The 22,628-nt window shown below is 40.2% G+C and overlaps 1 protein-coding gene across 1 annotated transcript; it reads left to right on the top strand.

The window, feature by feature from the left end:
- Nucleotides 1-1,195: 1,195 nt before the first annotated feature.
- On the top strand, nt 1,196-3,777 carry LOC131474898 (tripartite motif-containing protein 16-like). The gene has a single exon (XM_058652611.1). It carries the CDS (start codon nt 1,250-1,252, stop codon nt 2,915-2,917), a length of 1,668 nt encoding a protein of 555 aa, XP_058508594.1. The 5' UTR covers nt 1,196-1,249; the 3' UTR covers nt 2,918-3,777.
- The last annotated feature ends 18,851 nt before the right edge of the window (nt 3,778-22,628 follow it).

Raw genomic sequence — 22,628 nt, 5'->3', positions numbered from 1 at the left:
AAAGCCTGTGAACATTGCCATCCCACACACACACAGATGCTCTCACTTTAGCAAGCTTCCAACTAACTTCTTACTAACAAACTAACAGGCACAGCAGGCAAAGGTAACACCTCACTAACCACCTCAGTGTCAAGAATAACAATCTTCCCTAAAACCACTACACACACACGTGCACACACACTCAGTCTTTATTCCTGTCTGACACTCACTTTATACGTTATCTCACATTAGAGCGATGTCCTACAGGTTTAGTCACCATGGGCGTCCAGCGACACATTTCAACAGTACTGAAATATAAGCTGAGGCGATATGAAATATGATTTGGACTGTGAGAAGACTTGTATATTGTATTATATACTGTGAGACCTGTATATTCAGCGGCATGTTTGTACCCCGTGGCATGGGCCCACCTGAGAGTAGCAGAGCTCAACCCTTAGCGAGCCAAGTGAAATCCTTGAGAATCCTATTTTCGCCTCAAAACATCCCTCAAGACAGTGTCTGAAAGGCAAACAGAAAGTCTGGCTGTGCAGTTTTGTAGGCCTAAACCATTAAATGTTTTCCCCATGATTTTCTGCTCAGCCAAAACCATTCATTTCACTTCAACTTAAGTTCAGAAAGACAAATAACATCAACTAAAATATAATGAAAGAGTTAAACATATATATATATATATTATATATATATTTATACATAATTTATATACATAAAAATTCATTAAAAAGTAAATTCATTTTAAAAGTGTGCCGAGCAGAACACAAGTTTAATATCAAGTCGTTTCGCAGTGCTTTTCGCAGAATAAACACAATCCTGTATCAGCTCCACAATGTGAGAGTAAATACTGTGATGGTGAAGCCATATTGCACGGAGATGCACACAGACGTACACACATCAGCAGTCTGCCTCTATTGTGAAAGGATCATCCTTAGCTCCACTGCCAATGTAGTCAGCAAATGGATAACTGCTTGTGGGCACAAGCAGAAACCACGCTCACACACACACACACACCCCCACAAACACAGGGAGTGTCACTAATTACAGAGGTCACTCCATGTCAGAGTGGGAGTGGTTCCTGGTTCCCTCCCCCTCACACCTGCAGTTTGACAATGGGAGGAGGAGCCAACAGGTGGAGAAGAGTCAGAGCCGTCAGGCTCCGCCCACTGCCACGTCACATGTTGTTGAGATCAGAGCTCAAACCTGTTAGAATTCTGAGGAAGAGAAACTCAGACAGTCGTGGTGACAGAGCGGTGAAATGGCAGGAGTTCAGCTGCACAGAGAAAACATCTCTTGTTCCATCTGTTTGGAACTTCTGAAGGATCCGGTGACTCTTACCTGTGGACACAGCTTCTGTATGAACTGTATTAAAGACCACTGGGACTCAGAGGAGCAGAGGAAGAGCTACAGCTGCCCTCAGTGTAGAAAGATCTTCACACCGAGGCCTGAACTGTTAAAAAATGTCATGTTAGCAGATTTAGTGGAGGAGCTGAAGAAGACTGGACTCCAGGCTGCTCCTGCTCATCACTGCTATGCTGGAGCTGAAGATGTGGTCTGTGATTTCTGCACTGGCAGGAAACGTAAAGCTCTCAAGTCGTGTTTGTTTTGTTTGGTCTCTTACTGTGAGGAACATCTCCAGCCTCATCATCAATTACCTGCATTTAAGAGACACAAGCTGGTGGAGCCGTCCAAGAACCTCCAAGAGAACATCTGCCCTCGTCACGATGAGGTGATGAAGATGTTCTGCCGCACTGATCAGCAGTGCATCTGCTCTCTCTGCTCTGTGGACGAACATAAAGACCACGACACAGTCACAGCTGTAGCAGAGAGGACGCACAAGCAGAGAGAGCTGGATCTGAGTCGAGAAGACGTCCAGCAGAGACTCCAGGACAGAGACAGAGACGTGAAGGTGCTTCAACAGGAGAGGAAGACTCTCACTCTCTCTGCTGATAAAGCTGTGAAGGACATAGACGAGAGCTTCACTGAGATGATGCGTCTCCTGCAGAGGCGAAGCTCTGACGTGAAGCAGCAGATCAGATCCAAGCTGGAAACTGAGGTGAGACGAGTCAGAGACGTCGAGGAGAAGCTTCAGCAGGAGATCACTGAGCTGAAGAAGAGAGAAGCTGAACTGAAGCAGCTCTCACTCACACACGACCACAACCAGTTTCTCCTCAACTACCTCTCACTGTCAGCACTCAGTCCATCGGCACACTCGTCCACCATCAACGTCCGTCCTCTGAGACACTTTGAGGATGTGACTGCGGCTGTGGCAAAGGTCAGAGGTCAACTGCAGGACGTCCTGACCGAGACATGGACAAACATCTCACTGGCTGTGGCTGAAGTAGATGTTTTACTGACAGAACCAATGACCAGAGCTAAATCCTTCAGATATTCAAAGGAAATCAAACTGGATCTAAACACAGTAAACACACATCTGTTATTATCTGAGGGAAACAGAAAAGTGACATTTATGAAGAAAGCTCAGTCTTATCCTTGTCACACAGACAGATTCACTGGTTATCCACAGGTCCTGAGTAAAGAGAGTCTGACTGGACGTTGTTACTGGGAGGTGGAGTGGGCAGGAAGAGGAGTTTGTGTGGCAGTGACGTACAAGACCATCAGCAGATCAGGGAGATCACATGAATGTGGACTTGGATTAAATGACAAATCTTGGGCTTTAGTTTGTGACCAAAACAGTTGTCAGTTTGTTCACAACAGTATTTGGACTGACGTCTCAGATGTTAAAGTCTCCAGAGTGGGAGTTTACCTGGACCACAGAGCAGGTCTTCTGTCCTTCTACAGAGTCTCTGACACCATGACTCTGCTTCACACAGTCCAGACCACGTTCACTCAGACTCTCTATGCTGGAGTCTGGCTTTGTTATTCTTCACCTGGAGACACAGCAGAGTTCTGTAAACTCAAATAGTCTGGAGTTCTTTCAGGAGCAGTGAGTTAAACTCTGAGTTTAACTTTTTAACTTCTCTGCGAACAATAACATCTTTTGACTTTTGAATTTAAACTGTGAGCAACTTCATTGACAACGTTTCTTTCATTTGCTCATTTCAGTTGTAAACTCTTGAAAAGCAATTAAAAAATAAAGAGTGATGAGGCAGAGAAGAGATTCCACCGCACCATGCATCGTATGTGCTCGTAACCTCTCCATGGTTCGGCGACTCTCCACTGCACAGGAAGTGCACAAGTCCAAGAGGATGACGACAATTTCACGCTTATTTATGAAGATTGATTTTTATATCACAGCTTCATTTATGTGAAATATAAAGTGTGTGATGATCATTGTAACTGATTCATGGTTAAATGTGTTTGATTCATGGTTAATTGTATTTGATTCATGGTCAAGTGTATTTCATTCATGGTTAAGTGTAATTGATTAATGGTTAAGTGTATTTGATTCATGGTTAATTGTATTTGATTCATGGTCAAGTGTATTTCATTCATGGTTAAGTGTAATTGATTAATGGTTAAGTGTATTTCATTGATGGTTAATTGTATTTGATTCATGGTCAAGTGTATTTCATTCATGGTTAAGTGTATTTCATTCATGGTTAAGTGTAATTGATTAATGGTGAAGTGTGTTTGATTCATGGTTAAGTGTGTTTGATTCATGGTTAATTGTATTTGATTCATGGTTAAGTGTAATTGATTAATGGTTAAGTGTAATTGATTCATGGTTAAGTGTAACTGATTCATGGTTAATTGTATTTGATTCATGGTTAAGTGTATTTGATTCATAGTTAAGTGTAACTGATTCATGGTTAAGTGTATTTTATTCATGGTTAAGTGTATTTTATTCATAATTAAGTGTATTTGATTCATAGTTATTCATGGTTAAGGGTCATTCATTGGTTTATTGATTGTAGAAATCAATAAAAGTTGGGATTGTAAACTCCATCAATGGTCGTCTCATCTGATCATCTATTCTCCACAACACACACACACACGCACATGCACGTTGTAAAACCGTGTTAAACGCACATACATGAAGACTGGCTCTCAGTGAAAGCACAAGAAAAACACTTAATTTAAAACACTTATAAAATAATTTAAGTCTACGATTTCTTTAAGAACATGTTTCACATCTTTATCTCACTGTTAGACAAACTTTTCTAACAGGAAACTGAAGTTTGTAAACCACTCACTCTCACACACCAAACCCCATAGAGAAAATTAGTGATTTTAACATCACAGCACACAGGAGTTGTTGATCCACTGCTGTCTCCATCACTAAGTTCAAGATTTACTTCAGTGACACAAAGTGACCACATGGGGCAGCAGTAGACCAGCAGCTGATGTGTCCCCATGAGCTAAAATCACTGATCTTCTCTATGGAGTTTGGTGTGGGAGAGTTTAAAACAATTTATAAAGTGGCACCATGATCTCCATGTGTTCACTGAGGACTGTCCTCCATGTCTCAGGCTGTCTCACGCACACACACACACAAATGTGCACATTCAGTTGTTCAAACAGCAGAGTGGCTATCACTGCAGCCATAGTTGTGAAAGAACGTCAAACACACTTTCTTTGAGAAGATGCTGGGATGTCTGTTATTACAAAAGAGTGGTACATTGGTTGCTTCACTCCTGCTTTCATTCCATCCTTCAGTTGAGCAAATTGATTAGATAAAAAATATTGGGCACACTGTCCCAAGTTTTAAAAAGTGATTTGATGGCAGCTAACAATTAAAAAGGCATGGTAGCACTGCGCCGGAAACAATGCATTGCTGGCAAAAAATTAAGCAGACGGAAGAAATTATCACGCTCACCTGGGCCTTACGTTCCCACTAATGTCTATTGGAGCCAAAGCCAATAAAAAGCACAGTGCATTACAGAGTCATTTGACCCAAGAGTGAATGTTGATTAAACGTATTCTCACTAATGAAAAACCTGTTTAAGCCTGGTATTAAACAGTTCTTGACCAGTGGGGATAGGGTATCTGTTAGTTAGGTAGTCAGTCAGGCAGTTGAAGTTAGTTAGGTAGATGTTAATGATGGAGTGAGGGGTATTAAAGAAGTTCAGGGTATTAAAAACCATTGATGGAAGTGCTTTCACACCTTAGCTAATATGTGATGACAAGTGAACAATTGAAGATAGATAATAATGCAAATCGGGGATAACAGTTAGATCTGAGGCCCAGTAAATGAAAGGATATGGACTGGAGACCATACGAATGCACAAGTTGCGAGGGCAGGTGGTCTGTTTAAGGCAGAAAAACACCACAGGCGCCAGCTCTGGGTAGGGCACCACGAAAGTGCTCAGATCACTGTCGATACTGACGTCATCATCTGGACCCACTTCCTCGATTATGTCATCAGGCTGTGCCGAGATGTACTTCTCAGTTTGCCCTGGCACTGCTGAGGAGATGCTCCCCAGCGGCACAGGACACTCCTCGCTCGTCATGGCAACCAAGCCGAGATCTGAAACACAGTGGAGGTCAATATTAGAGGATTGAAAACACTGGCATTACAAACTTAAGACACCCGCTTAGAGTTACAACATGCAGTATCAGCACATATAGTGAATAAATATTAATACAAAATCCCCACCGTGTCATTACATCACCTCACAACTCACACATAATATTTAATGCTCGTCATTTTCTGGCCTCAAGGGCTCATTATTCTCTTCGCGCCACACGATGCCCTTATCATAAACTCTCTTGCGTGCATAACAGAAGGCTTTGCGCAATGATATCAACCATCAATCAAACAAACACACACACACACAGAAAGACACGACAGATACGAGACTAAATCAATGTCAACAGTCATTGCACATTCATTGACAATTCATTTAGTTCCATCACAGTGTTGAGGGTAAGGAAATGGTTTTCCATTTCCTTTCACTTAGCTCATGAATGGATTAACTTTTATCTACCAACCCAGAACAAATCGAAATTCTGAACTGTATCTGGAGAGTTATTATCAAGTTTGTGTTGGTTCCCAAAAAATACCACACACAAGCGTTAGAACTGCTTTATTTTTAGATTATATTGACAACAGAAGCATTTGTACTTACTAAAGTGGTAAATGATCCACTGCTTATTAAGGATTTAGATCATCAGATCGTTTTTTGCCGTCTCTGGTCTGCCTCACGGTTAAATTCTTTGACAACATAAACACTACTATGTAGATGTTTGAAAACTTGCCCACCATCCCGATACCTGGTGATTTGAGCCTTAAAGGCAGACACTGATGATGTACTGCTATCTTATTTTTTGTTTGAAATGTATGTTGGTGTAGGTGGACAGACAGAACACTGAGTCAATGTTTTTTTTTATCCTTTGTTAAGTTTGAATTCCAGTGTGATGTTGAGGGATAGCTCAACTTTATCAGTCCAAACAAATGATTCTCCACTCCGGTGGTGCATTGTTGTTGTTTGCCTACCAGTGATTTGTCGTCCGTCTGTCTTCTGCTCGGTCCACAAGGCTTAACAGTTAGGGTAATATCACCAGCTGTGGCTGTGGCATGCTTTTGACTTATCTAAAAGGAACAAAGTGTGTTTGCTATGGTAATACTACAGTGATATGATCAGAAATATGGCGTGTCCCAGGACTTGTCCCTTGGCCCTATTCTCTCCTTATATTTTAAGATGACAAAAAACTAAGTTCTGAGATTCTTCTCAGTAAAGCAAGGCAATTGTAAATTAAATTAAATTGCCCTTTAAAGACAAAAATGGCTTAGGTGGATACTAAGGCCATAATAATAATAATAATAATAATAACAGAAAAAGCTACATTATTAAAAAATAAGATTGTGGTATTACTTTATGTCTCTAACCCTCTGCCTGTTTCCCCAAGTGTCCAGGCTATGTGCCTTTCTCTGTTAGAAAGGAACACAATCTGTTCTCAGCAATACTCTGCTTCCCATTCTCTCTTTTCACTCCAGCTTTCTCTGCAGGATCATTAACCACTCTGGAACTGCTCTCCTATTGAGTTGTTTTTCTTTTTTTGTTTGTATCCCTGTTTATTCAAGAGCAGAGTCTCTTTCCTTCTGTGAGAGCACTATTCTTCATTTCATTTTCACTTCTATGCCCCGCTCATATGCAAATTTGCTCTGCTCCTCACACTGAGGTGTCTTCTGCCGCTTATTCTGCTCTCAGATTTCTGCTCTCAGTCTCTGATCTTTATGAAATGGAAATTCCCAAATTCCAGAGATGGTTTTGACCATGAATCATCGCCGTCTCATTGAGACAGTGTTTGCTTTACTTCTTATCCCATCTCTTACAAGCTGTTATGGTTTGTTGAGGTTACGCACACCACTCGTCAGCATATTGTTACAAAGTCTTTATTAACATTGTATTTGTTGCATGTAAATACATTTGTGATAATATGCTCCTACTGAAATGGCAGGCATTAATTGGTAATGGAATCTTAACCAAACCACAAGTACAATTTTAAACTTAATGAGTTCCGAAAAAATTAAGTTCTATCTCATTAGGACCAGGTCCCCATGAGAACTACTGGTCCTGACATGGCCAGTGTTTGAGAGAACATACAGAATGACACCTCTATGCCAAAAAAATGAATAAAATCATCTATTAATGTATATGCGCATCCATATGTTATCTCAGTACACACATATTGAAAATGTCTTTTAAACAACACATTTTTTTGTGTTGACTGTTCCATAACTGGCCTTTTAAAATTGCTTTACCATGGCAACGGCAGCTTCCTGTGGAGGAGGTAAGTTTATTCTTACTATGCTGTGTTTTATTTCCCATGACAAAGCGTCTTAGAGAGCCCCTGCAGCTATTACAGGCGACTACAATTAAGCAGGAGACAGCTTAGCAGAAATGACTAGGAGTGTGCTCTGTGCGTTCGGTGTAAAACTATTGTGTGTCTGTATGTGTGTGTGTGTGTGTGTGTGTGTGTGGTAAAGACAGTCAAAATTGCATTTCTATTTACTTACTTTTTTCGAATAAAAGCCATGTTATTCTAACTGTGATAATTTGATATTGCTCCTGTGTTACTCTGCCGGCATGTTTTCATTCATGGTCTTTTTATTTGTATTGATGAACGTGTGTGACACAGACAACATGAGAGAGAGAGGGAGAGACTGTGCAAAAGGCCCGCACTGTTGTGTTAACACAAACACACACATTCACACTCTCTCCACATGCACACTCTCACACATTGACACCCTTAATCGGGGTAGCGGATATGCAGTCACCCATTTATCTGCACTATGAGCTAAAGTAAAAGCTGGGATGAGCCATAGAAAATAAAAAAAAAACCCTGACAACTTGCTTTGCCCCTCCCACACACACACACACACACAATGCGACAGTCTGAGACACAGGCAGAGGCTGGATGGAAAAAAACAGTGAAAACATACTGGGGATTCAAGCGGAGACTGAGGAATCAATTCGAATTATTTTTTGTAAAAAGCTGTGAAAATCATCTAAAGACTTCAAGGTGTGTTTAGGAACAACAACCTGAATCTGATGTACAGTATATAGGTAACTGTCGGGGACAAAGCAAATGAAGCAAAATGTACATAAAAAAGTAAACATTTCAATAAAGTCATACAATGTATTTGCAAACAAACAAACAAACAAACAATGATACTGATACTATGATGCAGAAGCTGAAGAGAGAGATACATGTTCTAACTCCTCACTTCATCGAATCCAAGATAAATTCATTATGTTGATACCAGAGCATTTCATTCAGCATCATCATGTTTTGTCATAAACTGTCATTTGCTGATGTGGTGAATAAACCGCTAACCTTGAAAAATAAAAGTTAAGGTTTCCAGATTCATCCGAACATGAAAAGGATTTCTGACAAAGTGTTTCAGAAACAAATTACAAAAACAAAGTTTAAGTACTGCCTTCAAAGCTAATATGTAGACACATTTTACATTTTTCTGTTTTGATCAATTCAGTTTTAAGTATACTGTACATAGTGCTCTAATGAATATTTGTGACTCTAATAATATTCTCTTCATACACCAGCAAGAATTATTGCAAACAAGGTGAGCAAAGTAAATACTTTCATCCCATTAAGCTTTGTTTGAAGTCAGCTGTGTAGCATGAGGAGGAAGCTGCAATCTGTGACAGAGAAATGCATCTGGGAAAGAAATTCCCTCCCTGTAATGTTAATGTTATTAGATCTAAGGTGCAAAAAATTGGTTTGTAAAGTTACAGTGAGGAAGATTAGATTTTCTCTCCTATTTTATCTTTATCCTACAGCCGGCTTGGAAGATGTCTACGTGTGAAAAACTTAAAAACCACAGGATATTTTGTAAAAGTGAGGACGGTTTGGCTGGTCCTCACATTCTGCCACACCTTTAATGGACTGTTTATGGGTTAAGACTTGGTTTCTGGTTTAGAATTATGGTTTAGTTTAAGGTTAAGCTAGGGGCTAGCGTAAGCGATGATTAATGTTCACTTTTGGTGGTAAAAAAATGAATACATTACAGTAATAAATTTATTTGTAACGTGTTACACAACTCTGTTAATCAACAAATATTTTTTTTTTTTTTTGGAAAAGACAAGACGTAACTTATTAATCCCTGAAGTGAAATTCAGTTGTCCAGCAGCTTACAAAATAGATAAAATACATAAATAAATGAATGAAGTAAAGACATAGTGGACTCAATATAGGCATAAATAGTAGTGCTGTCAATAAATCAGATAATGATAAATAGAAAAGGTAAAAGGATAAGAGACTGATGCTTCACACTGAAGTTAAGAAGTCTGATGGCAGAGGGGACAAACAATCACCCAAGCCTCTCCGTTCTGCAGTGCGGTGAAATGAGCCGTCCGCTGTCCACTGAGAAGATGCTCTTTATTTTCCAGCACTGCTAGCACCTTCTTCAGTGTGCAATTCCACAGCGCTCACTCAGTAAGTTACTGTCACTGCAGAAGCCTTTTTCAACAATTTCTCAAGCCTCATCCTGTCCTTCTCCTAAACCACCACTGACTGATGGGACATGTGAAGCATCTCACTGCAGACACTGAAGGACCTCAACCTCCTGAGGAAATACAGTCTGCTCTGTCCTTCCTTGCACTTAGCCTCAGTATTCCAGGACGAGTCCAAGTGGTGGTGTAAGTGGAAACTTATATATATATATATATATATATATATATATGTATATATACACACATATATACGTGTATATATATACACACATATATACATACATATATATATATATATATATATATATATATATATATATATATATATATATATATATATATATATATATATATATCTGAATCTGCACGGGCTGAAGAGAGGGCCCATTCCTGCGAAAAGCCACCACCATCACCTGACGGTTCTTATCACTCATCTTCCTGTAAATCCCTGATATGCCACAATCACTGTATCATCCGAATACTTCTGAATGTAGCAAGCACACAAGGTCTGCTGTGAGTGATTATTTTTGCTATATTATAGTATTATTACTTTTCACGACAGACTGTGACGTGTTACCGTGAATTCACATCACATCACATACGCCAGTTGAGCTGAAACGGTAGAAAAAAAGCGACTGTGCTGCTTTTATCTGTGTTGTGTGCTGCTGCAGATATGAGGCGCTCGTGGCTTTGATGATGTTGCCATTCACAGCGATATTTTCTCACATCTTATTTGCCTAAACTCAACCAAAGTCAGTCTTCATCATCACGAAAGAGACTCCTTCAACCCATGTCACCATGGTAATACAGGTAACCTGGTCCCAACCAGGTTATGTTCAGAGAACGGGATTAAAATGCTCCAAAACAGCACCGTCATTTCACTGTTTCTCTTCTAGGCAATATTCTTTATGAGAGGTTTGTGTATGATATTTAATTAACAATGATGACACTGAACATAGTCTAGCAATAAAGGCCACAGCTTTATTCACAAAATAATCTTCCTCCGTTAGTTTCAGGTGACATAACTATTATTATATATAGTTTCTGAGTTGAACAGACACAGTATAAGTGTATCATCGGGGTGGAGTGGCTCAGTGGTTAAGACCGGTACCCTGTGTGCGAAAGACATCATGGTTGCAATGGTCGCAAGTTCGACTCCACCGCTGGCTGATTGTAGTCAATTCCGATGTAAGTTGCTTTGGATAAAAGCGTCTGCTAAATGACATGTAATGTAATCATCCAACACTGAAAGAATGATCAACAAGAGTATAAAACGCTGGGGATGATTATTTTATGGTCTTGTTTTTCTGCAACTGTCGGGTAATAAAATATTGGTTAATTAATTATTCTATTCTCTGTATTACAGATCAGGTCAAATGTTTCAATAAAATTCTTTTAACCCTGATCTGCCTCCAACATCTTCATTTCCCAGTATCCTTCAGTGGTGATTATAATGCAATGCCCACTTAAAAAAGCTCTACAGTTGACTCATTAATAGACACATAATTAAGGATAAAATGAATGAATATGAATGAAAGTGGAATAACCTATGGATTTACACCCTCAGTATTTCCTTCACAGAAATAAAGCACGGCTGTGTTAAACGGAAGTCATAGTTCACGCCCCCGAATCAGACGAGAGTGACTGTATGAGAACCAAATGCTCCAGCAAGTGCTTTGATAAAAGTAGCGCATTGTTTTGCAAAGAAAATAATATTGTCATATAACTTGTTACTTTTAAAGACAAGTAAAAAGTAATATTTTATGATAAGGTTAGAGTAAGGGGCTGGGTAATGCATCATGTCTATCCCTGCCTTTACACCTGGCGTTACACTACGTTTTCTGTGATCAGATGACGCTTCACTACATGCATTTACACCAGGTATTAACATGCGTCTCCAGTGTCCACATCAAGATCTGACCACTATCCAATCACAGTCACCCCCTCCACTCCCTTACGTCAACTCCCCCACTTCCACCACACAGATTTCCAGCAGCAGACTACAGCGCCACTGGACCATTCAGGGACAGACAGTGGCTAATGCTAATATCAGGTGAAGAATCCTTTGAGAATAAACTGTGTGCACAAACACTACCCACACATCCTCACACACAGGGACACACACTCCCTTTCTTGTCAGCTATGTCAGGTAATGCTTCATCGACTGACCTAAGACAAACATGCTTTGGCACCTCTTGCCAAGTGATCAAAACAACCCATTACGTTGTAACTAAGACTATCCATATATATTCAGAGACAAAGTATAATGCATTCATAAAGTGGATACTGACACAGTAGCCAAAGCTGAATAAGAAGGCTGGCTTCTTGACAGCAGCAACAATAGCTTTCAAAAGCTAATGAATATGAATCGTGCATAATGGAAAAGATCGTAAATCCCACTTGGCAACTTCATCTCGCCAAGTTAACCTTAATATGTACTTTCGAGCAATTGTAATATTTAAATATATGATCATAAAGATCCAGTGTGTAACATTTAGAGTTTTATGATTTTTTTTACATTGAATATACTACCCATACGTATGTTTGTATGAGTCTAAAATTGCTTTTAAAAAACTTTTCTTAGCCTTAGATTAAGCTTTTTATTGCCGTGTTTCCATCATCATTCTGTACAGTGCAGTTTGGTACAGTACAGTACGGTTTGGAACCGTAAAGCCCTCGGCCAGGCTTGCTTTTTCGACGGAGAACAGTAGCTTTACTTGGTAGACAGGGTGGGCGCTGTACCCGAAGGCCATGTAAGCGAGATACATAGCGTGACGTTGTACTGAGAACAAACAATGACATTGAACGCTACACAACGGACAAAAACGGAGCAGCTCTTTTTTTTTCCTGTTCTGTCACCCCATCAGCCGACTGTCGCGGGTCTAGTTCCACCCCTACTATACCATTACTCTGGTACCCAAGGGAAGGGTTCCGAAATATAGAATTGGTCAAGGCCGGTTATTTTGATACTATTCCTAATGGAAACTCAAACAAATAGGACTGTACCGAACCGTTCCACTCAGTGGAAATGCGTCTTATGTGCAATTTAGCCAATGTTTTTGCTTAATGGAGGTTTTCCCTTGTTTTGATAAACTTTAGAGGACAACTCAAACTCATTAACGCCTTACTATTAAGTTCTATATAGTTGCTATATATTCTCCATCAGTTATTCAAAAGATCTACTTAAAGAGCAATCCGGAGCTGTATGGAGAGAAAAACAACCTAACACTGGGTAATTTAGAGCAGCGCTTCCCAAAAAAAATTATATTATATTTTAATGAATTAACTGTTGTGACCCAATTCACACTAGCAAATTTGTGCAGAAAATTGAATCTCAACTTCATTAAAAAAAAAAAAGAAAACCATCTTTCACAACCCCATCAGTAAGTAAGTAAGTAAGTAACCCCAACATTAATCTGCATGTCTAAAAACAGTGAGAGGAAGCTGGACTATGAGAAAACCCATGCATACATGTAAACACATGGAAAGAGCCCAGTCAGAGCAGGATTCAAACCAGACACCAGCTCCATGTCTTCACAGCATCACAAAATAAGAGCCTGTGTGGTTTACTCAGGATAATCCTCTGGGGATCTACAGCAGAATCAGAAAACAAACACTAAATTTAATCTGTGCAATTGTCTGACTCAGCCACTGTTGCTATAGCAGGACACCTAGAATATTTCTCCTGAGAAAGTAAATGAGGCCCAGAGGATGCTGCATCAGCACTGTGTGACAGGTTGTCACAGGGCAAAATGCGTGGGTTTCAGAATTTAGTTACAATCAGAGTGGTATACGCAGCATCAACAATGTTGAGTGTCACTCAGCTGGTGAATTTGAGTCGCAAGATAAATTAAACACAGTCAAACTGAACACAAACGTGTGTTTGTGCGGAGGTTTTTTAAAGGGGAATACTCATATCTCCAATACTTTCCTTAAAAAAAAATGTAGACAGGCTTCAATGAGCAAAGCTGAGCACTCCACAACCTGCTTACAGTATATACTATGAGGCAATTGGTGGAAACTGTAGCTCTGAACAGTGGCGCAGTGACCAAGCTCAATGCTGTTGACACAGTAAATGATGCTCATTTTATCGCCTTTATTGATTACATAAATAAACGTAAGACAGCATATGATTCAACACAACACTCAGCAATTTCCACATCAACTATATTGCCATTTTATACTGCTTGTTTTACTTGTTCAGTTTTAAAATTCTGTCCTCAGTTTTAAGAACTCCACAACCACTGCAGTGAAATGGATCATTAACCCGCAGCAACAACCAGACACTTAAGGTAGGTTGTGGGAAACATATGGTTGTCAGATCCGTCTCCTCCTTGCAACAACATTGTCTGACTCGGCAAAATGTCCATATTGGTTTTTTTTTTGTTCTTGGATCACAGACCAGCCGAGTGGACAGATTTACCCCCCAACAACCAGATGCTGTACTTTATTGGTTTATAATTAAATTATTGTGAAATAAGAATCTTAGAATGCAGTTTGACAAGTTGTCACATTGATGAATTAAACGATAAAAATGATTATGAAAAGTTGCAAGTGTGTGTATTCTGTGGCAACACCGTTGGAGCCGCTTCAAGCTCCTTTCTTCATAATCAGAACTAATTTCACATGTGAAAGTGGGCAGCTACACAAGACACCACATTTCATGTGATTCTGCCAAGTGTGAATGACGGTGCACTGAAGCAGACAAGTGAATAAAACTGTTAATCATTTAGCAGAGGACGGAAGTATTCGTTATTGAAACACTAAATATAAGGAACATAAGGAACACATTAATTAAATGTATAGTGTGGAGCCTACTATTGCTAGCTTTTGCCAGACTTGATAGCTTTAACTTGTGTTCTTTCTCAATCTCCATCTCTCTGCAGTTCATCTGTCCCTACACCTCTTTCTCTTTTCATTCCTTTCCACTCTCTCTCTGTGTGATGAGGGGATTCTAAGCTCTCTGTCGGGAATCATCTTTAGAGAATGCCTGTCAGTGGATTGAAACAGTGGCCCCATATCAACCTAATCTGCTTAACAGCATTAGCTCTAGCAAAGCAGCTGGGATATTGTTTTACATGCACACCTTTTGTGGATATTCGTCCTAGCCTTGCAATGGGGACATCGTCTCTTTTCTCAGCACAACGATATGCTGATGCCAATCCATTGCTTTACACTGCAAATGTGCTCAACGCGTTACAGCATCATGCACCACGCACAGCTTACAGAATGTGGGTCAGACAAAGGTTCAAGTGTAATAATATCAATTTACAGGGTGGCAGGACGACACACAAACTGGTAAATGAGCTGGAGAGAAGCAAGTCTGCAAGGACCTACAGATCACAGATTACTGCACTGAGTTTGTGGAGGCCAGATGTTGACTATAGACCATAAACAGCTATATTAAAAAGAAGGTAAGCCACACAAAATGGATACGATTTATCCATTTGCATTTAAATTTGAACTTGTTTCATTTAAGATTTTTAATGTGCCGAACATCTACTGCACATCAACTTAGTTCATAGCACTGATGAACCACACTGGGTTGTTTTGAGATCTGGACACAGAGATGTAATCTTACAGTGACATGTCAAATATTTAAAAAGATCACGGATACATTCAATATAATGTATGCACATTCAAACTATTGATAAAGGATTTCACACAATGCTGACTAAGCTCCAAACAGGTATTTCTTCGTAATCTTTAGATCTCGTGTTGCCCGCCTTCCTTCACTGCACACAGGAAGTGTGTGTCATTTTATGTCAAGACAGTGAGAAAACTGCAAAGAGATTGTAGTATGATTAAAAACACAAAGAAGTGGCCACAAAATTTCCACAAGTGTGCTATACAGTTAAAAAACCCAGGATAAATGCCTCTTGCCCCTGTGCTGCCTCTGTATCCACACAATTACTCCCCCATTCATGTCCGACAGTATTGACAGAGCCAGTTTTGTAATGCAATATTCAACTAATGTTGTATTATTTATGTTCCCAAAGACCAAACAAGAGGCAGATTAACAACAGAAAATATTGAAAATCTTTTTGTACCTGCATGTTTTGTTTAGCATGATCTATAGCACAAGAGAACAGGAATGCACAGAACCGGATACAGAGGGAGTGAGCCATACAGAAAACCTCAACTCCAGCACAGCACTGCACAGCACAGCGCATATTATCATCTCTGATGCAATGGTGTGGGCATATGCTTAAGACATGTGGGGAGATGGGGATTTGTGTGTCTGTACTTTGTGAAAGCTTGTGTGCAGTGCACACAATCCTGTGTTTATTGACTGATTTAAAACTATAATATACATGTATAACAGGCTCCCCCTGCCTCCCAATACAAATCCATATTGGCGAGGGAGGGGACGTCCAGTAACGCTGCGAATGATTTACTATTGGACCTCTTGCAGTTATTTGTTCACCCTGATCTGTCATGTGTGAGGCAGAGAAAGCTCGTACATGTGGGCGTTGGCCAAATAAAACAAACCTTCAGTCTTACAAGCTCATGTGCAAGTGTATCTACTGCAGACTCAGCGTGTATGTGTGTGTGTGTGTTTTGTTGATGATTGTGAAGCAGGGGAAAGGAAGATAGACAACACTGTGGCAAAGCACAACATCGGATGAAAGGCAGGTACACAACCATGCACACACAGCCGTATCCACTCATTCCCACGAACAGACAGCGACCTACACTATGCACACTTTTCACTCTAAACTACACATGTGAACACCTGCAGCTGTGCAACACTCCGTCCCTAATGTGACGCGATTGTCCTCGGCCCGTCTGCCACTATCGGCGTATTCAGCACACAAACACACCAGCTAGGTAGGTAATTAACAGAGTAGACAGTAATAAAGACACTTGGTGTCATCATTGTCCACATCATTGTCCCAGGTGCTCCTTGGTTGGCATTATATTCATAATTCAAAACTGTGCGAGTGCATTGTGTTCCTGGTTTCTGTCTTCTCTCCTTTCCATTCTCCTCTCCGTCACTACCCGCTAGACAAATAAGATTTAATTGCATTTGAGGGGCTTTGTTATTTTGTTGTGTCAGCCTCTTTTTAGGTTGAACCTAGACTTGCGGTTTAACATATGATCACGTGTTTGAAATGTTCAACCTTAGAATAAGCCGTTTATAAGTACTGTTTATAAGCGAGGGCCTTTGCTGAGTGTTTTTATGGAAAAGCTCACTACTCAAGCGAAGAACAGCTCTACTTACATAAACCTGATACATAAACCAATGAAGGAGAACGAGGACACAGCGGAGAGAATGGGAAAGTGCAGGAGAGACAGTTGTGAATGCATGTTTATGTCCTTTCTGGTACATTAAGGCTACAATAGTTCCCTGATGAAAGGGATGGGTAAGTGGGGGAGTCTTGTGTTTGTTTCAATCTGCAGTCTCACCATTAGATGTCACTCACTTCTACACACTGGTCCTTTCAGATCAACGCAACAAAGGAATTCATCTTAAACATGACTTTTGCAAGTTAAAACAAAAAGACGAGAGCGGAAGTAAGAAACATAGATGAAGGAGGAGAAGGTGAATAAAAGATCTATTCCATTTTTCCTCCTCTTTGAGGCAAAAGGTGTCGAGTTGAACATCTGTCACCTCTCCTTATCTCTTCTACCCCTGTCTCTTCCTTGTCTCTTTGAAGAAATCTCGTTCCCCTTTACCTTCATTCCCTGACAGGAAACTGCCTTCCAAACTTTGAAAACGCGGGGAGAAATGACGTGAGGTGACATGCATGTGTGTGTGTGTGTGTGCAGGCATGTGTTTGTGAAAAAGAGCACAGTGAGAACACAAAGGGAGGAGACAAAGCCTTGATATCAAGCCTAAGGAGGCAAGTCAGAGAAATGAGAGCTGCCTTGACAGCAAATGTATGTGAGAGCATGTTCACGTGCCTGCATGTACAGCCTCATTATGCATGTTGTCTTGACTGAAGAATACAGAATGTGTTTTCATGTTTGTTTAGAGCACTACCAACTGTAACACAGTCTGAAGCCATAGAGGAAAACAGCAATGATTAAAAATAACACGGAAAAGAGGTGATGATATTGAAGGCAAACACTGACAAATGAAAGTTTCGATCGAATCAAGCATAACGAGGGAAACGCAAGAGAAGGGGTTGAGAGAGGGCAGTGGCAAAACCTGATGGAGACATGTGGATCAAAGAGGAAGAAAATAAGTTTGAGGCCAGCGAGACAGAAACGGCAAGGCTATAAGCTAGACTGACAGAAAAAAGGTAGGAGACAAGAGAAGATAGGAGAGCTCAGGGGGAGGAGGAGGAAGAAAACATATAGAAAAGGCAGAAAAAAGGTAAAAACAGAGTCGGCGAGAGCTCAAGTCTTTTCCATACAGATGTGACTGCAAAGACAAGCAAAGCTTCAGGAACAGAAATATCACTATATATAGTTAACCACACACACACACACGCACACACAATGTATAAGATATTTTAAAGGGAATAACATATGTGATAGTATATGGGTACATAATGCTGATCTACTTACATTCTTTCTAACAAACACCAAAGCCTGAAGCCTCATCTGTCCACGTATATATGCACATACAGTATACTGTCCACTCTGTTCGTTTCTTCACACCTCTTCTCAAACCTTAAAGCTCAGAGGAAGCCTAAGCAGCTTCCTAATTACCTCATTTGCATAAACAGGCACATTGTGTGAGAAAGAAGGTGCTGGGCTGTGCTTATAGAGGAGAAGAAGGGGGCCAGTGCTTCACCTGGACAAAAGAGGAAGGAGGTAGTGAGGGTGTAATTTTGGAAATAGAAAAGAGATTGCGGAGAAAAAAAAAAGAAGAAAAAAAAAGTGAGGTGTGTGGACAGTGAGAAAACTGTCAAAATGTCTTCCTCCTGTGCTGGTAATATTCTGCTCTCTTGCACTTCCTTTCCCATCCCATCTCCTTTCTCCATCCTCCTCTTCTTCCCTTTTTAGACTTGGCTTCTTTGCTACTCATTCTTTGCTCCCTGCCTCCCTCCCTCCCTCTCTCTCTCGTTTTTGCTCCTTTGCTATACTGTAGGTGCCAACAGCCATTATTCTCCTCCTCTCCCACGTTGTGTCCCTCACTTTCCTCCTCCACTTTTAGCACTGTCTTCAACATTATTTCCCTCCAATCTCCTATATTCCTCCCCTCAGTCTCTCCCTCTATTCCTCTTCCACCCCTCCCTTTTTTCTCCTCACAGAGTGCTGTGTCAGGTCTTTTTACCCTCAACAGTGTGAAATGACATTTGAATATGGATCTTGGAGCATTCATGGCTTGTCTGCACTGCCACCCTCAACTACACACAAATACAAACTCACTATCTCTCTCTCTCTCACACACACACACACACACACACATAAAGAGAAGGCCAGTCATTTAGAAAAAGGATTGTGATGCTACTTGACTGCATATTCACATTTCATAAGGGGCGATGGGAGGAAGCTGGAGGAGATGTGAAGAATGGGAAGGTGAGGAGAGGACAGGAACTGAGGGAGACATGAAGAGCAGACATCAACAAAATGGGCTACTGTGGAATGAATATAAAAAAAAACTGAATATGAAACACAGAAATTCATCAAGTGGAGAAAAAAAAATGGACAGAATGGAGGACTGTTCATTAAATTGGTCTAACCTTTGTATTCGCCCCTTTCTTAGCATTTTGAAGGAAGCTTTCCGCTAAGAGAGCAAGAGACGTTAGAACTGAGAGAAGAGACGGACTAAGAGGAATGAATGGCCATGAAGTGCAAAGCTCTGGCCTCCTCTCCAATGGTTTATAATCGATTTTGATTTTCATTCGTTATCATTTATAAATATATTCATATCCCCAAGGGTCTATATGTAAGATGTGTATGTGTATGATGTGTTATCAGTGAATCCAGTATTTCAATTTAACATGTTTTAGTCCGTTTGGCCACTTGCCACCACCCACCCAGCTCTTAGCAATTAAACAGCTTGGTTGCCAGCACACTGTAGCTATGTGTTGGAAATTCTCATCATTAAAACCTAAAATCTTAAAAGCCAAGTTGCCCCTCTCAAAAACATCTCGACCAGAGAAGACAAACCTGGGTCTACGGAGGAGATATGTTAAATATAGACACGTTAGCTGTAGCTGCAGTTAGCTGTTGCCCTCTCTCTAATATACATTTTGTCAGTGGATATTCAACATATATGATGTTTTCACCAAGCCGTATTGTGACTTTGTCATCTCCTCTCATCACTAAAGCAGAAACACTTTATCTCCCTCTGCTGCTGACACATGAAAATGGAACAAATGGATTTAGTGTTTATAAAAATGAAACAGATGTGTGGGCCAGTTATATACGTGTATGAACACAGAGTGTGAGTGGCAGTCCAAATTTTCAAATGTTTTGGATAGGGATTCCAGTAACCATTTTAAATACTAAAGGTTGCTGCTGTACATGTTTTTCATATAGCACCTTTAATCTATTTTTAATCAAAATTAGAGTCACCCCCGCAGTTTGCTTCCATACACAGACAAAATCTGCACACAGGCTGGACTGGATCTGCTCATCTTCCAGTCATTCATGACTTGTTCACAAAGTGCATTTTCTTTTATAAATATTAAGATAAGATTATGTTCAAACCATGGAATGAATTCACAATGTTATGTTTGCAAAACATGCTGTGTCACATTGAGTATTCAATTTCTCATAATTGCCCTGCACTCAGGTAGGATGTAGTAAATACATGAGACATTAAAACATTGAAACAAACATCTTAAAGTCTTTTTTTTGGCAAATGCCTCTGAAACCCATGCAGAAAGATAAACCGACCATGTGTGTGTCTATGTAAATGAAATGAACAGTGCACCAACAGTCAAACGGCCCAACATGTTTGTTGGTTTAGACATTAATGCAAGCAACACTTAACCAACAAATAAGGCAATAAAAAAAAACAAGAGGATGAAAATAACGAAGGTCATTATCATGTGTCACACTGTCTCTATTCTTCCAATATTGTTTTGTTAAACTGTGCATGTTTTACAGCTGCTTTAGCAGGATATTGAATGATATATATATTGCTACAAACACATGGTCAAAACGTGCCAACATGCAAGTGAGGACAGAACACATCAGTAAAGCAGTGCAGTGCTGGCTCTTTATAGCATCAGTGGCTTAGCATTGCCTCTCAACAAGGTCACTGGTGTCTGTGTGGAGTTTGCATGTTCTCATGTGCACACAAGGGCACGTGGGCACTGACCGATCAATAAAGCTGTAAGAGGAAGTATAGATTCGTAATAATAAAATAAAGGGTTCTTGATTTTTAAAACGGTCCCTGTTGTGAAATGCTAAAATCCGTCCACTTGAACCGCCTTTGCCACTGAGAGTTCTGGTTCTGCTTGGCTGATCTTTAATTTCAGCTGACGTGATGTAGTTGTGTGCCTTTGGTGTTGAGGTCATATTGATGTTAATATGGTGGGCAGGTGGGACACAAGAGTCCTGTCAGCAACAAATTGAATTTGACAAATTGACTTTAATGCAGCCATCTGCCCCCCACCACCACAAACTTAAACATTGTTTCCACATGCACTAAATTTACATACACACTTTCCATCTCTCTAATAATTCGACAACACATGCTTTTTTTTCCCCTCTCCACTTAGGCTTAAGCATCACTACATTTTACCTCCTCGCTTTCTACTGTTCTCCAAGTTCCTTCTACAATTATAAATCTTATTCTGACAGAAACTGGCGAATGGGAAGTTGCCTGGAATCAGCTCTTAGTAGGTATCCACTATCCTCTCTATAAAATGTGCAGACTGTCATTACTCACCCAATTTATCAAGATTAATACCTTTACTAGCCATTGCTTTATGAAGTAATAATCTTTACACCGTCTAATTCCTCTGCTTTCTCCAAGGACCCACAAACCGTAGTCGTTCTCTTTGAGTGTCATTTAATTTTTATTCAACACAGGCAATGAACGAGTTCAGAAAAGAAAGGCCGTCATGATGAAGCTCGACTGAATTGACATTCAACTACGTGAGACTGCACCCAACACTCACAAAGGAATTGTAGATTTCTATCCAAATGTTCACACTTGCGCGAATGTTAGCTTATAGCTACCAAGAAGCACAAGTGTACAATTTAGTTTAGGAAATGTGGTTTAAGTCTTAATCAAGTCTTAATCAAAACAAAGCAAAAGACCCAGATTGATGACATTGAGAGTCAACATGGGAATTGCTATCTCGTTGTCTTGTTTAGTTCCCCTCTGTGTTTGCGCTTTATGGGGAGAGAGACCAGAAGTAATGGAGGTGGAGAAGAAAGAGAGAGCTAGAGTGACTGTAAAAAGGATGGAGGTGAGGATTACCAAGGTCTTCCGAAAGCAGGATCAAAAGCAATGTGTCATACCTTGGGATGAAGTAATACTGGGAATAAGTAGATTGTGAAAATCCTGAAAAAGGTGAACAATATGAGAGACCGAGAAGAAGATGTGAGCATCATCAGAACCTTACACCACTAGACCGCTGACATACCGACAAGAAAGGAGGGAAAGGTGAAGGAACATACACACATCAGGTAAGTACCTAAAACCTGTGGCCACCCAAATAATCTTCAAATGAAGAACATCAAAAAAAGAAGAGACTAGAACTAAATTGTTATTCAGTGTATTATTTAGTCTAGAGTATCTGAGAAACACAGGAGAATTTTAACAAACACCACATTTCTATTTAAGGTAGAAACTCGTCCACCCAAAGGACAAAACTCAAACACAGAGACAAAGCAATG

Source organism: Solea solea, chromosome 16 (assembly GCF_958295425.1).
Source record: "Solea solea chromosome 16, fSolSol10.1, whole genome shotgun sequence".
In the NCBI taxonomy this organism is placed as follows: domain Eukaryota; kingdom Metazoa; phylum Chordata; class Actinopteri; order Pleuronectiformes; family Soleidae; genus Solea; species Solea solea.
Note: the sequence above shows the minus strand (reverse complement) of the source record. Positions and strands in the feature narration are given on the sequence as shown.